We start from the raw sequence: 16,037 nt of genomic DNA on the forward strand, positions 1-16,037 counted from the left end.
TCGCTGAAGAGGAAGGATGATTCAGGATAGGAGGGCATCTGGCCGAACCATACAGAGAATTGTGTCACCTTTTTTTTTTTTTTAACATTTACTTTTATCCCAATTTCACAGACACATAGGTTATAGAGTCAAGTTCTAAAACACCTCACTAAATAAAATGTATGTGGGGATCCCTGGGTGGCTCAGCGGTTTAGTGCCTACCTTTGGCCCAAGGTGTGATCCTGGAGTCTTGGGATCAAGTCCCACATCGGGCTCCCTGCATGGAGCCTGCTTCTCCCTCTGCCTGTGTCTCAGCCTCTCTCTCTCTGCATCTCTCATGAATAAATAAATATAATCTTTTTTAAAAAAGTATGTAATGTTACTGATTTTTTTCAGTTTTTATACATTATTTAGTGGCATTTCCACTATGAAAGCTTAGAATGTAACTGTTTTCCTTTCCATTTTCACCAAACACACATATCCTATCCCCCTCATCTTTTCAGTATAGTTCTATTGTAATTTTACTTAGACCAATATTCAGTGCTTACACATCATAATAACTGTGTAAATGTATTCAGATGTGAGTCATGTAATAAGCTTTGAATCATTTTCATTCATGCAGAACTTTGTTTTATCTCGTTAATAATTATCTCTTTTTTTTTTAGATTTTTTTTTTTTTTAATTCATGAGAGACACAGAGAGAGAGGCAGAGATATAGGCAAAGGGAGAAGCAGGCTCCCTATAGGGGGAGGACCCCAGGATCCCAACCTGAGCCAAAGGCAGACGTTCAACCGCTTAGCCACCCAGATGCCCCAGTTATTATTTTTTAAAATTTTTAAAAAGATTTATTTATTTATTTATTTATTCATGATAGACATAGAGAGAGAGAGAGAGAGAGAGAGAGAGGCAGAGACATAGAAGGACGGAGAAGCAGGCTCCATGCCGGGAGCCCGATGTGGGACTCGATCCCGGGACTCCAGGATCAGGCCCTGGACCAAAGGCAGGTGCCAAACCGCTGAGCCACCCAGGGATCCACCCTTTTTTTAAATTTTTAAAAAATATGTTATTTATTTATTCATGAGAGCCACAGAGAGAGAGGTAGAGACAAAGGCAGAGGGATAAGCAGGCTCCCTGGAGGGAGCCTGATGCGGGACTCAATCAGGGCACCTGGGATCACACCCTGAGCCAAAGGCAGGTGCTCAACCACTGAGCCACCCAGGCATCCTGTATCTCTTTTAAATATATATATATTTATTACTAATTCAATCCCAAACTTGTCAACTTTTCCATTGATTTTTCTGTTTTGTTTCATTGGCAGTATGTCCGTTGTTTTCGGCAATACATTTTCATTGCTGATATACAACATTTCAGATATTTAATGAATTAAAGAGGTTTACATTGTCTAGTCTGAGAACAGAGCCATCATTTGTCGTGTCGGTTCTTTAGGGAAATGTGTTCTGATTCCCAGGTAATTATTTTATAAATGTACCATAGGCATGATCACCTGTATCATGCCTGTTTCTGCCTTCAGGGAGCTTTGCAGTGTCATCTGAGGCATGAGACTGAGACAAACTAATTATGTAAATAAAGAAATCCCCATATGAGGCAGAAATAATACAGTGCCTACTGAGCGGTACAGACAAATGGGTGAGGCCTGGGTGGTCACCTTGAAGGAATGAGACTTGAGTTTTAAGGGATTGTTTTGTTTTAAAGATTTATTTATTTATTTATGAGAGACACACAGAGAGAGAGGCAGAGACTTAGGCAGAGGGAGAAACAGGCTCCTCGCAGGGATCCTGACGTGGGACTCAATCCCGGATCCTGGGATTACGCCCTGAGCCAAAGGCAGATGCTCACTGCTGAGCCACCCAGGTATACCAAGACTTATCTCTCTCTCTCTCTTTTTTTTTTTTAAAGATTTATTTATTTATTTATGATATATATATGTGTGTGTATATATATATATATATATATATATATATATATATATATATATATAGAGAGAGAGAGAGAGAGAGAGAGAGAGAGAGAGGGAGAGAGAGAGGGAGGGAGAGACACAAGAGGAGGGAGAAGCAGGCTCCATGCCAGGAGCTCGACGTGGGACTTGATCCCGGGACCCCAGGATTGCGCCCTGGGCCAAAGGCAGGTGCCAAACCGCTAAGTCACCCAGGGATCCCCAAGACTTATCTCTTTTAAAGAGGGAGAGAGAGAAAGGGCATGTGTGAATTGCGGGAGGGGTGGAGGGAGAGAATCTTTAAGCAGACTCCCTGCTAAGCACATAGCTGGAGGTGGGGCTTAATGTCAGGACCTAAAGATCATGATCTGAGCAGAAACCAAGAGTTGGAGGCTTAACTGACTGACCTACCCAGGCACCCTTAAAGACTTTATTTTTTAAGTAATCTCTATGCCCAACATGAGACTCAAATTCACAACCCTGAGATCAAGGATCAAATGCTCTAAGCCAGCCAGTTGCCCCTAAATTGATGTTCCTTAAAACCCTCTTCCCCATTTAAGAAGTGATGCATGATGATTTTAAAGTAATTGGAAAACAAAAAAAGCATGACTTGTCAATGCACAAGATTATATATCAAATTTGGGGACCAAATGTACATTGAAATCTAACCATATGTTATAGGATCCAAAGAAGACAAAACTTGCTTTCATGTTATGATTACATATTGTGCTAAGATAAAAAGCTTTAGCATTTTTGACTTTTATATTTATTTCTGAGATGTGAACTAAAAGATTTTGGGATCTATTGGGAAGTACTTCTTTATAAATAACATTGTATATACAATGGGTCTGCCTTTCTGGTAAACAAAAAGCCAGATGAGATTGAATTATCATTAAATTTTATTTTTAAACATTGGCTTAGAATATTAGTACTAATGACTTTTTTAAAAAATATTTTATTTATTTATTCATGAGAGACACACAGAGAGAGGCAGAGACATAGGCAAAGGGAGAAACAGGCTCCCTGTGGGAAGCCTGATGCAGGACTGGATCCTAGGATCCCGGGATCAAAACCTGAGCCAAAGGCAGTTGCTCAACCACTGAGACCCCCAGGTGCCCCAGACTAATGACTTTTTAATTAAAAAACTATATTATTCTTTTCCAATGAGGATCAACTTGAGGCAAATTTGCAAAATTATCATTCTCTCCTCAGCATCAGGTTTTTGTAGTATAGCTAACAATGCTCTTCCTACTTCCTCATGGTCCAATATGGCTATAAGTTGAACAATATATAAATAACTAAGATTAACAACAATTTAACCTCTTTCAGGGTACGTGGAAAAAAAAACCCAAAACCATGACAATGGCTAATGATGTTCACCTGAGCATGCTCATTAGCTATCTGTGGTCATCCACTCATGAGCACTCCATACATCATTGGAGGCATTCCATGTCACTATTTGAAAGGGGAATATAATACAATATTTATTGATTGAAAAAGAAATTAAGATGGGTACCATATTCACTTTTAATGGTGTGAACTCTTTGGAACTCCCCCCGAAATGTGCATCAGACCCCAGCCCTCTTATTTTTCTCAATGATGAAGGTGAGGCTCAGAGAGAGAAAGGAAGTTGTGCAAAGTCATAAACAAGCAGCAGGACAAGGACCGTGGCTCTTACTTCTTACGCTGGATTTGGCCATCCTGAGCTTGTTACATTTCATATCTACTCCCTACCGTGGCCTGTGTGCTGAAATATGAATACAGAGAAGTTAACTGGGTTTTTTGCATGTAGCTTACGGATTCAGTGATACTCTTTATATAGTGACACCTTGTTCATTTACTCATTCATTCAGTGGATGGTTGAATCATCAACTGCTCACTAGGGAGCAGTACATGGCCTGCCCCCATCTAACCCTAGCCTTCTTGTTTGGCTTTATCTTCCACCCTGCCGTCCTGCCCAGTTCATACCTCCCATATTCTACTTACACTGGTTCAGGTATTTATTTCCTCCAGAAGCCTTTCCTTCTTCCCCCTGGGTCCAGCCTCGATGCCCCTCCTTCCTATATCCCATCACAGCCTATACCACACAGTATTAGAGTTGCCTGCCTACCCGTCTGTCTCCCTTATGGCGCTAGGCTAAGCACCATGCACGCAAGTATCTTGTTCACCACTATGCTTTTAGGGCCCAGAGCAGGGGCTGACCTGTAAGGGGTGGTCCATGGATATCTGTGCAGTTAACTATTGGATCTGCCATTTCCTGTGCTCTCAGACCACTGGGCTTCCACAGAGCGTGTTTCTCCACTCACTGTCAGTTCTACCTTCCTTAAATTGTCAAGACCTAGGTCAAACATCTGCAACAATCAATAGTTCTGTGAAGCCTTCTTTTTCACCCACTCCCCCTTCCCCCCCACACACACACACCACACATTCCCTCCTCTTTTCCCCATTCTCCCTGCCATCCCATGTCACTCAGAACACTACTGTCCCTGGGGGCAGTGACTTGTATCTTTCACCTTGGTCCCCTGGCACCTACACAGTGCCAGGGACTGGTCTAGCTGCTTAGAATTCAGCAGGGAACCTAGCAGACCAAAATCCCTGTCCTCATAAAGTCCTCGCTCTGTTGAGTGGACAGACTATGAATAAAATAAGTAAAATGTAGAGCATGTTAGAAAGAATGGGCACGTTGTGAGGACAGGAGGGGTGGGGGAGGCAGAGTTCCAGACTGAACTAGGTGGGTAAAGGCCTAGAGGACGGAAGGAGGGAGTTGGCCACTGGAAGACTTCTCATCATTAAAAGGCTCTGGCTTTCAGGGTGCATGGGTAGCTCAGTCGATTGAGTATCTGACTCTTGATTTTGGCTCAGGTCATGATCTCAGGGTCATGGGATCGAGCCCTGCAAGGCAAGTCCTCAGGGGGGAGTCTGCTGGAGATTCTCTCTCTCTCTTTCCCTCTCCCTCTGCCCCTCCCCCTGCTTATGCTTACACTCTCTAATAAATAAACAGTTTTTTTTTTTTTTTAAAGAAAGACTTTGCCTTTTGCTCTGAAATGGAAGGTATTGGTGGGTTTTGAGCAGACAGGTGACATGATCTTGTGCACATCTTAACAGGATGACTTGTGCTGTACTGGGAAGAGACTGAAGGGCACAACGACAGAGAAAAGGAGATCTACAAGGGGACTCCTGCAATGACCCAGGTGAGAGGTGATAGTACTTAGATCAGCTGGTAGCAGGAAGGATGGCACTGCTAGGACCTGAGAAGGAGACCGTGGGAGGCACCATTTTAACAGGGAAGATCGGGACTCCGTTTTGGACATATCACATTGAGATGCCTATTAGAAAGCCAATGGAAATACTGAGCAGGTGGCAGGATGTATAAGTCTGGGGTTTAGGGGAGATGATCCAGACTGAAAGTATGTATTTGGGCATCTTCAGCATAAAGATGTCATTTAAGCTCTTTTCCTCCCTGGCTGCCTGAAGTTCGGCCGTCATCATGAACCACACAGTAACAATCTGGACCAGGAAGTTCGTGACCAACAGAGTACTTCAGCAGAAACAAATAGTCATTGATGTTCCTCACCCTGGAAAGGCAGAAATTCGGGAAAAAACTAGCCAAAATGTACAAGACCACGCCAGATGTCATCTTCGTATTTGGATTCTGAACCTGTTTTGGTGGTGGCAAGACACCTGGCTTTGGCATGATTTACGATCCCTTGGATTATACAAAGAAAACTGAACCCAAACCTCAATGTCCAAGACATGACCTGTATGCAAAGAAAAAGATATCAAGAACACCCAAAAAGAATGCAAGAACAGAATGCAGAAAGTCGGGGGGACTAGACGAACCCGTGTTGGTGCTGGCAAAAGTGAGCTGGAGATTGGACAACAGAAGGATTAAAGATTCTGCAGTGACTTTTTCTGTGGTATGGTGCAGATTTTTCTTTTCTTTTCTTTTCTTTTTTTGAAGGATTTTATTTACTTATTCATGAGAGACACACAGAGAGAGAGAGGCAGAGTCACAGGCAGAGGGAGAAGCAGGCTCCATGCACGGAACCCGATGTGGGACTTGATGCCGGGTCTCCAGGATCACGCCCTGGGCTGAAGGCAGGCGCTAAACCGCTGAGCCACCCAAGCGTTCCTGGTGCAGATTTTTCATGAGAGAATAGAAATTTATTTATTTATTTATTTATTTATTTATTTATTTATTTATAGAATAGAACTTTAAAAAAAATGTCATTTAAAGCCTTAGTGGCCAGGCCACTAAAAGAAGCAATTGGATGCTTGGGATGCTCACCCAAGTCAAGTGCTACTGATGGGCCTGACAATGAATATACAGTCAGACTCTGTTAGATCTGCAAAGGACAGGTGATCACTAAGAATAACTAGCAACAGGGACCCTGGGTGGCTCAGTGGTTGAGCATCTGCCTTCAGCTCAGGGCATGATCCTGGAATCTCAGAATGGAGTCCCACATCAGGCTCTCTGCATGGAACCTCTTCTCTTCCCTCTGCCTACGTCTCTGCCTCTCTCTCTGTGTGTCTCTGAAGAATAAATAAACAAAATCTTTCTTTAAAAAAAAAAAAAGGATAACTAGCAACAAATGGGTAAAACACCTACGAGGTACACAGACAAAATGACTAAGCCATGGGAACACCGGAGGCCTAAGGAATGAAAAATCATGACATCTTGGGCTTGGAAGAGAACTTATATAGGTCATTTAATCTGAGGTCCTCTCCCTATCCTAGCCTGAGGTCGAATCCCTACTTTTAGAACAAGAAACATTTGGGCGATATTGGGAAAACCAGTCTGGCCAAGGGCAGGAAAGGCATCATTGAAGAAATGAGTGGGAAAAGACCTTCCGAGTCTGAAAACCAGGGTTCTGGTCCTGTATCTGCCGCTCCCTAGCCTCATGTCCTTAGGGCAGTCACTTCACCTCCTCCATCCTCAGGTTCCCCGTGTGTACAATGGGCGCAATCCAACTTTCCTTATCCCGCGCCGGGTCGTGGAAGGTCTAAATGCGGTAGGGCTTGGGGTAGGGCGCGCTCGCCTGGCTTGATGACTGCAGGAGCAGGAGGAGGCCGGGAGACGTCTGCAGCTTGGGCTGGCCGCGGAAATGGGGATGCGGAGGGTACCGTCCTGTCCCCAGCGAGCTTCCCGCTGCAGCCGGGGGAGCAGCTTCCCGGGAGTCGGGCCGGGATCTGGGCCGGGGGGCGCTGGGCTCGCGCGGCAAGGCGGGCCCGCGGGACAGGGACCCTGACTCTGCCTCCGCTGAGCCTGGAACCGGGAGGGAGGAGACCCTGGAGCAGCGACAGGGAAGAGAAACGGACGCCCCGAGGCGGAAAGAGACGCCGGGACCGGGAGTCCAAGAGACACACGGAGCCCGGAGCGGGCGGCCCGGCTGGGGCCCGGGGCGCCCCGGGGCGCGCGAGGCGGGGGGCGCGGGGCGCGGGCCCGGGGGTCCCCGGAGGGCCCGGCGGCCGCACTCGCCCGGCGCCCCCGCCCGCCCCGGCCGCTCGCCCAAGATGGCGATGGAGGGGCGGGCGAGGCGGCGGCAGCCCCGGCCCCCGCGCCGGCCCCCGCTCGGGCCCGGGCCCCCGAGGCCGCGCCCCCGCCCGCGGCGCCGCGCCTCCCCGGGCCACTGACGCCCGGCGCGCCCTCCCCCGGCGGCGGCGGCCGAGGCGCGGGGCGGCGGCGGCGGCGGCGGCGGCGGCGGCGGCGGCGGCGGCGGCCGGGCGGGCGGGCCCCATGGCGCGGGGGGACGCCGGCCGCGGCGGCGGGCTCGTGGCGCTGACCCTGTGCCTGCTGGCGGCGCGCGGTAAGGGGGCGGCGGCGGCGGCGCGCGGTAAGGGGGCGGGGGGGCTGCGCGGCCCGGGCGGTGCGGGCCGGTGCGGGCCGGGGCGGGCGGGCCGGGGCGGGCGGGCCGGGCGGGGCGGGCGTGCGGCGGGGTCCCGCGAGCTGCGGCGGGGCCGGGCCGGGCCGGGCCGGGGCGGGGGCGGGGGCGCGCGGACTTGGCCGCGGCGGGGGCGCCCCTGGTTCGCGGAGCCGGAGCCTGAGCGCGCGGAGCGGGGCCCGGCTCGTGCGGCCCGAGTGTCCGCAGTGCGTGTCGCGGCCGCGGGCCCGGTGCGGCTCCGGGTCGCCCGCGCGTGTGCCCGGCGGGAGAGTGTGCGTGCGTGTGTGTGTGTCGGCACCTCCGCTGGCGTCGGGGTCGTGGTGACGGTGTTTATGGGGCTGAGCTAAATATTTGGCCTTGGCTTCTGGGGAGTGTCCTTGCCCGGGGCGGGCGGCCCGGGATTGACCGGGGGTCGCGGCGACACCACACTCAACTTTGCCCGGTGGGTGTGGCCCCCGGGGCGGGCGCTGGTCACCGGCGCGCCCCCAGCCCGGGGCTCGGAGGCCGGGGGAGGGGGCAGGAACCCAGTTGCTTTCGTGGACTCGTCCTGCCCTCGCCCCCGCGCTGGGACGCGTGTCGCTCCCGCCCCCCGCGCCGGGGGCAGGTCGGGGAAGCGCGGCCCGGGCCCGCGGGGCCTCCTCGCAGCCCCCCCGCCCCGCTCAGGGCCGCGTGGGGGCAGGACAGGCGTCGGGTCCGGAGAGGGAGCTGGGGCTGAGGTGCTCGGCGCCCAGTGCTCGGCGCCCGGCGCTGCCCGCTGTGCGCGTCGGGGCCCGGCCCTCGGGGAAGGGGTGGCAGGGCTGGGGCGGGGGATGGGCTGCCCGCTTTGTTCGCCTAGTTCTCGCCTTCGCCGCCGAGGGGGGAGCTGAGGATGTGTCCGGGGCGAGTCGGGGAGGGACTTGGAGGTGGGGGTGGGGAGGGGGATTTCTCTCCAGCTGCTGCGGCTTTCCAGAGAGACTGAGCCAGGCCACGTGGGAGGGAGGCAGGACGGCGGAGCGGGGAAGGAGCCTCCTCCGGCCAGCCCCAGGCCCATCTCCAGGAAACCCAAAGAGCGGGTGGGAAAGTGCCGGCCAAAGCTCGGACCCCCTCAATCCGGACAAAGACACGCCCCTCTCCTGCCCGGATTTGGGACGCGGGAAGTGTCAGGTGGAGGGGGCGGGGAAGTGGCTGGAGAGGCCCCAGTCCTCCCGAGCTCCGGGGATTAAGGAATAGTTGTGCCTGCTACCCTCTTAGGCTCTTCCAAGAGCTCCAGGGACGGGCTCGGGGTCACCCAGCCTAGGGGGGTGAGGGCGGGGAACCCGGCTCTGTCATTCTTTACGGGTGGGGCCTCCTGCAAGGGGCTCGGTTTGCGTGGGCGACCTGGTCTCTCCCTGCTCTCCAGGGGCAGGGCCCCAGCTGGGGCTCCCCTGGCAGCCAGTGTGCATGGCTAAAGCAGGGAGGCTCCTGGCCCTCAGTCCCCCAAAGTCTAACAGGCCTTGAGACAGCCCTGTAGAGTTCTCATGGGCCATCCTGATCTGGACCAAGGTCACTTATTCATTCATTCATTCAACAAATATTTACTGAGCACCCTTTTTAATTAGCATGTGCCTGGTGCCTGGAATATAGTAAATAAGGAGACAGACCTTGTCTCTGGTGCAGACCTTGCAGTCTGATGTGGGGAGGGGGGAGTCTGACAGGTGATCAGGAAAGGCATCCTGCGGGAAGTGACAAATAATAGAGCCCAATGCAGAGGGTCAGTTAGCCCCGAAGAAGGCGAGTGATGATGAGCAACGTTTTTCAAAGTGGTATGGGCACTCGGAGGTGACTTCGTTTAGGCCACTGAATGAAGCTAATTCCGGCTGGAGTTTAGAGCACAGGGGTGAGAGTAGGGGAGGTTGGAGGGGGATGGGACAGGGGCCAAGAAGTGTAGAGGGAAGGCTGAAGGGGAGGGGGGCTGGGCTCTTGACGGTCTTTATAAGTCCCACTGAGCTTTCTAGCCTGAAAACCCCCAGTGAGCCCTTGGCAAGTTTTAAGATCAGCTTTGCATCAGCTCACCGCAGCCGCAGCCAGCGTGGAGAACCGGTTGGGCTGGAGGCAGGATGCTCCAGCTTCTTGGGAGGCTGTTGTAGTATTCCAGAAAAGAGGATGGTGGGCAACAAGCATGTAGTGGCCGTTGGTGTGGCCAGGGTAGCTGGCTTCTAGAGATATTTAGTAAGTAGAATCAGTAGGATCTGGGGATAGGCTGAGTTTGCAGGGAGGAGGGAGGAGAAGGTACAGAATAATAGACACTTCAGCAACCTCAGCACGGAAGAATGCAGGACATCCCCCAACACTGCTCCGGCCAGGGACTGGGAACTGGGGAGACTTATAGGAATGGGATTCCTGTTTGGGGGTGGCGGTAGAATGCGGAGAGCTGGTTTCATCAGTGCAAGAAGTGGGCCTCTTACCTCCACCGAACCAGAATTTAGGGTAGGTCAGTAGCAGGAAGGCTCCAAGAACATCAGAGCTGCTTCCTCCTCACCAGGAAACTCCCTCAACCCCAACCTCTCTCCAGCCCAGAGACTCAGAAGCCCACCTCCCTTCAGTTGGGGTGGCCCTCTCTGACCTGGGGGTGGGGGTAGGAACCAGATCAACCAAGTTTCTCTTAATAGTGACTCTTATCCAGAAGTTACCTAAATCTCCATTGATTTTTTTTAGGTACTTTCATGGCCCAGTTCATCACGGGTTATGTGTAAATTAGCAGTTCTTTTTTTTTCTCCTAAAGGTACTTCTTTCAAGTTAAGCTATCTCACAATTAGAGTGTCATTGAATGTCAGCACTGAAGAAATAATTTTTTGAATTTTTATTTAAAGTCTAGTTAATTAACATATATGGTAAATTTGGTTACAGATGTAGAATTTAGTGATTCATCACTTATATATAACACCCAGGGACGCCTGGGTGGCTCCATGGTTGGGCAATCTGCCTTCGGCTCAAGAACGTGATCCTGGAGTTCTGGAATCAAGTCCCACATCGGACTCCTGCATGGAGCCTGCTTCTCCCTCTGCTTATGTCTCTGCCTCTCTCTGTGTCTCTCATGAATAAATAAATAAAATCTTAAAAATAAATAAATAAATAAATAAATATCCTTCACCCACTTAGCCCATCCCCCATCCAGCTCCCTAGGAATAATTTTAGCATGGACCCATTTTCCAGATGAGAAAACTGAGTGACTTTGCAAAGTTGCATGGATAAGGACTGAGCTGGGGCTGGAACTAGTCTCTTGGTTCTGGGAGCCATACTTTCCCTGGGTCTGGTATACAAATACCCAAGTTCAGTCTCTCTGCTCCCCCTTCCCCTCCCATAAGAAGTTCCCAACTTTGGGCTTGGCCTCCCTCCTTTGGTGTGTCTTGAGTCTGGGCTCTGGAATTCACCCTTCTCTACTCCTCCCCACCCCTAACTCCTGTTCAGCCTCTACTGTTTCTGAGGTACAACAACCAGACTTGACACAGAATTCCAGATGCAGAACAGATGTCATTGCCAGGTGGGCTAGGGGGCTCCCAGCTCCCTGGGATGTGGGGAGAGGGGAGGAGGAGAAAGAGCAGCTTTGATGGGGAAGGATGCCAGCCCTAGCCTGGCCGGAGGAGGGTGATGGGAGCTGAGACTGGGGAGGAAAATCAAAGAGATAATGTTCTGGCCCTGACATGCTGAGAATTAGAATCCTTGTCTTCTGAGCTGACTGGACTGTTAGTTACCTCACTGCTGAGACTGAGGCATCTTCTGGATTTGAGGGGCCTTGGGGTCAGTGAGCTCAGGAAAGCAGAGGCTCAGTAAACTGTCTTTCAGATGCAGACCTGAGCATGTAAGCTGGTGCAGAGCCAAGACTTCTGGATGGTTGGTTCAATAAGAGGCTCATTACCCTGTCATATAGTTTGAAGGACAAAGTTCCAGCAAGTGATCAGAGCATACAGGGAGAGAAAGGTGGACCAAGAGAAAGATATTTTGAATCATATGAGCCATATGGCAGGAGAACAGGTAAGGTAGTGAGCTCCCCAGTCCTGGTTATGTTTAAGTACAGAGCTTTTCTTTTCTTTTCTTTTCTTTTCTTTTCTTTTCTTTTCTTTTCTTTCTTTCTTTCTTTCTTTTTTTTAAGATTTTATTTATTCATGATAGACACAGAGAGGCAGAGACATAGGAAGAAGGAGAAGCAGGCTCCCTGCAGGGAGCCTGATGCAGGATTCGATCCCAGGACCTCACAATCACAATCTGAGCTGAAGGCAGATGCTCAACCACTGAGCCACCCAGGGGCCCCTAAGTAGAGTTTCTTTCAGTGTGAATTTGCTGTTCTTTCTCTGTGCTTTTTAAGCATTTTGTTAAGTGTCTGCTAGTTCCCATATAGGCAGTTTCCACACATATTATTCCCATCATGTCCAGCCCTTAGGGAGTCCTCATAATTTTTACAGATAAGGATACTGAGGCTGGGAAAAGCATAAGGGGCTGTGTCTCCACATGTCCACTTGTGTGTTCAAGGAATATTTATGGAGCCCCTACTGTATACCGAGTGCTGTTTCAAGTACACCAGAGATTTAGAAAGCTGACTAGGACATGATTCTGAGCTCATTGCCTAATTGGGGAAAAAAGAGTGTAAAAAACCTTGCAGTGACCAAGGTGCTCAGGGTCCTACGGGGCAGAGAAAGGAGAGGCAACTAAATCAGACCCAGGGATGGCATAGCTACTGTAAGGAGAGGGAACAGCAGTGCGCTTTCAGAGAAAGTGGTTTGGCCTGGTGGGGCTGGAGGGATGCAGAGATGGGATCAGGAGGTAGGCAGGAGCTGAGTGTGGCTTTGCTGTCAAGTCCACTGAGGCTGGGCCTCTCAGGATCACAGATGAAGGGAACTATGTGGCCTTCCCTATGTCCCAGGCAACTGTTCCCAAACTCTCCTTCCAGCTGTTGGTGGGAGGGGCTTAGTGTGTGGTGAGGGAGGCACAGCCAACATGGGGGGGGGGAGGGGATCTGGAAGACACTGACTTGGGTCTTCTGGGAAAAGAGTGTTGATGGGGTCATGGAGAAATGCCCCTACATTGATAACAAGTTGTAAATACGTTGGGGCCTGAAATTCAGAAGTGATGAGGCATTGATGTTTGTGGTGAGTTGTTGGCTTAATGCAGGAGACAGCTAGGCTTGGTTCCCCTTCCCCACCCATTGTCCCCTTTCCTGAGAGTTCCCTGGAAAATGGAACCCTGGCTTACACCAGGCCCCATGAACCCCACAAAACAGCATTGACCTAACCCTGGGGCTCAGCAGCGAATCTCCTTTTTCTCTGGGTTCTAATTGGCCTCATAAAATCTAATTTATCCTATAAGTGGGTAAAATAATCTGTTCGGAAAAGATTGAGAGATAGCCTCAGGGCTCCCAAGCACAGAAACTCTGAGTCTGACAGGGTCTCACCAAGGAGCCTGAGGTGAAGGAATGGTGGCAGAGGAGCCCCTGCCAGGACAAGCTGGTGGGCAGCAAGAATCCATCGTGTCCCCAGTCCTGAGAAGGACAGCTGAGAACTGCTTGTGGGAAGGACTTTGGGGGTCAGCCATGGCCATGGGCTGGGGGTGGCCATGAAGCCACTGGACAAACAAGGTCCAGGCCTCAGAGTATCACTTTACGAAAAAGTCTGGTGTGTAGGAACCACGTTTATGTTAAAAGAAACATTACTGTGTAATGAAGCAGAATGCAAAATGTGCCAAAGTTTTAAAAATCAAAACATTTGGGGCAGTTAGCAAGCCTCCTGGGTATACTCTCTTCTGCTACTGGGAGAATTTTGGTGACAATGAGAAGAGTGGAGACTTCTCCTTTTCAGGCTGGAAGGAAAGAAGGCTGAGGCTGAAAGGAAGAAAAGTAGCTGGCCCAAGGACATAGAGTGAATGACCCAGGACCCTGACTCCAGACCAAGTCTGGTCCCCCCACCATACCTTGTGATCCGTCTAGGCAAGAGGAAGGATGGCTAAGGGACCTCCAAGTAGCTTTGTGATCCGAAACAAAAAACTTCCCTCCGGGGGCACCTGGGTGGCTCAGTGGTTGAGCGGCTGCCTTCAGCTCAGGTCATGATTCCAGGATCCTGGGATCGAGTCCCACATCGGGCTCCCCGCAGGGAGCCTGGTTCTCCCTCTGTCTGTGTCTCTGCTTCTCTCTCTCTGTGTCTCTTATAAATAAATAAATAAAATCTTAAAAAAAAAAAAAAAAAGAAAAACTTCCCTCCAGGGAGGCAGGGCCATCTCACAGAGCCATCTGAGGGCCATCTCTCAGCTTGAGCTGAGCCCCTGTGGGTGTGTGTCCTGGGCACAGAGTTGAGTTGGGCACCAAGCAGCGAGAACCCTCTTACTCCAGAGCAACTGTCTCTTCAGTGCTGGGTTCATCCCTAAAAGGTCAAAGGACTGTCTCCCAGAGAGACGAGACCCCCCACACACACACACACCGCCCGCCAGCCTTTCTATGTCTCAGTTTCCCCACTTCTATACAATGAGGAACCTCAAGCTTCGCTGATGTTTCCAGCACCACGGGCTGCCCGGCCCTCTCCAGGGGGACTCCTGTTTGCACATCTACATCCCTGTTGGCTGCCCTGTTCTACCTTGTTGGGTGCTGAGCTCCTCTGAGGTGGGGAAGCCAGACATCTGCTGATCCATGAATATTCAGGAAGGGAATCGGAGCCTCCTTCGGGCTCCCCAGCCAGCCGCCCGGCCTCTCTGGCTGCTGTCCTGCCCGCCAGAGCCCAGGCTGCTGACATACCCAGCAGCTGCTCAGGCCCCAACTGTTCACATTGTTTGTTCAGCGCGGCAGGGGATTTTCCAGGCCCTGGACTGCTTTGGGGGGGCGGGGAGGCTGCCGGAGGGCTCAGGGATTCGTGTCATGTGGGGCTTTTCTCCCCTGAAGCGCAAACTGACTGCTCAGCGGCTGGAACCGGGCAATTGGAAGCTGCTGGGCTGAGAGCCCGGGCTGGCCTCCCCCCATCACCACCCTAAGTTTGAATCACAGAATCAAGGGCGTCAGAGGTGGAAGGGACTGGTTGTTAAGAACAGTAATTAACATTTGTACAGTTAAAAAAAATTCATTAAAAAAAAAAAAGCCGAAACATTTGTACAGTTCAAGAAGTACCATTAAACAATGAGCTGCAGTCCCTTGATGGCTGCTGTGCTGACATGTGTCATCTTGCCTACTCCTCGCAGGCTTGGTAGTATCATCCTCATTTTACAGATGTGGAAACTAAGGCCCAGGGAGGTTAAGTGGCCTGTCACACAGCTGGTAGGTGGAGCAGCAAGACCGGAAACTCGATCTTCTGTTCTGCCCCAAGGTTAAATGCTCTTCCTGCCACAGCCAAGAGCCTGAGGTGATGTGAATGCCAGTTGGGTTTCCCCAGGCAGAATGGACACTGGGTGAGGACGAGGCCTGGCTTCTCCCTGCACGCATCCATCCATAATGCTGAACCGAGCTGAGCAGCAGGGAGGTGCCAGCAGGGCCTTCCTGGTGAATTAAGAAATGTGGGGTCCAGCTCTGGCCGGCCCGTTGGCCTGTCCACCCTTCACCCTGCAGTGTCAGAGCCCTGGCTCTGCCCTGGCCTCCTTATCTCAGCCAGCTGGGACTTCTCTTTGCAGTTCAGTCTCACTTTTCTTTAGAAGCGCTGGAAAGAGAGCCTGGGGACAGACAGGGGTCCTAAGTGTGGGACCTCATCAAGTCCGAGTTTTGATGAGGGTGGCAGAAACTGGGGTGCATGCGTTGAGGTGTGGAAGGTCGTGTCTACAGTGTGTGTGTGTCTAGATGATGTTCTGTATGTTTGCTTAGGCGTAGGTATGTCCAGGTATGATTATTCACTGAATCATCCTAACATCATAGAATCCCAGACATCACCTGCTACGTTTGAGTGAATTAACGTCCAGAAGGAGAAGTGACTGGCCCAAGGCCACATAGCTAGACTGTGACAGAGCCAGGTCCGGAACTGAGAGGGCTGCCTGATTCCCAAGCCATTTGGCTTTCTGCATGCCCTCCCGTGGCTGCCTGCCCAGACCTGCCTCGTAGTAGGTACGTGCCATTATACTCACCTTTGTCCGTGGTTCACTGTCAGATGCGCCATTCTACCTTTAAGCAAAGTCTCAGGCCGGAGAATGAGAAGGGACCTTGGGCTCTTGAGCTTGTATGGTACAAGGAGGCATCAAGTCAACCTTCTGGAAGACACAACTGGGAGAGCCAACCACTTCCCTATGAGTAATGGTTACTGGGCCTT

The 16,037-nt window shown here is 51.2% G+C and overlaps 1 protein-coding gene across 2 annotated transcripts in view; it reads left to right on the forward strand.

Moving 5' to 3' along the window:
• Window positions 1-7,620: 7,620 nt before the first annotated feature.
• The window catches only part of IGDCC4 (immunoglobulin superfamily DCC subclass member 4), a 40,604-nt gene continuing 32,187 nt past the window's right edge, over window positions 7,621-16,037 (forward strand). For both annotated transcript variants that reach the window (XM_041745441.1, XM_041745442.1), the window contains exon 1: window positions 7,621-7,740. In XM_041745441.1, coding sequence (XP_041601375.1) covers window positions 7,671-7,740 — 70 coding nt within the window. In that variant the 5' untranslated portion in view covers window positions 7,621-7,670. The remainder of the gene's footprint in view (window positions 7,741-16,037) is intronic.

Source organism: Vulpes lagopus, chromosome 2, assembly GCF_018345385.1.
Source record: "Vulpes lagopus strain Blue_001 chromosome 2, ASM1834538v1, whole genome shotgun sequence".
NCBI classification, from domain to species: Eukaryota; Metazoa; Chordata; class Mammalia; order Carnivora; family Canidae; genus Vulpes; species Vulpes lagopus.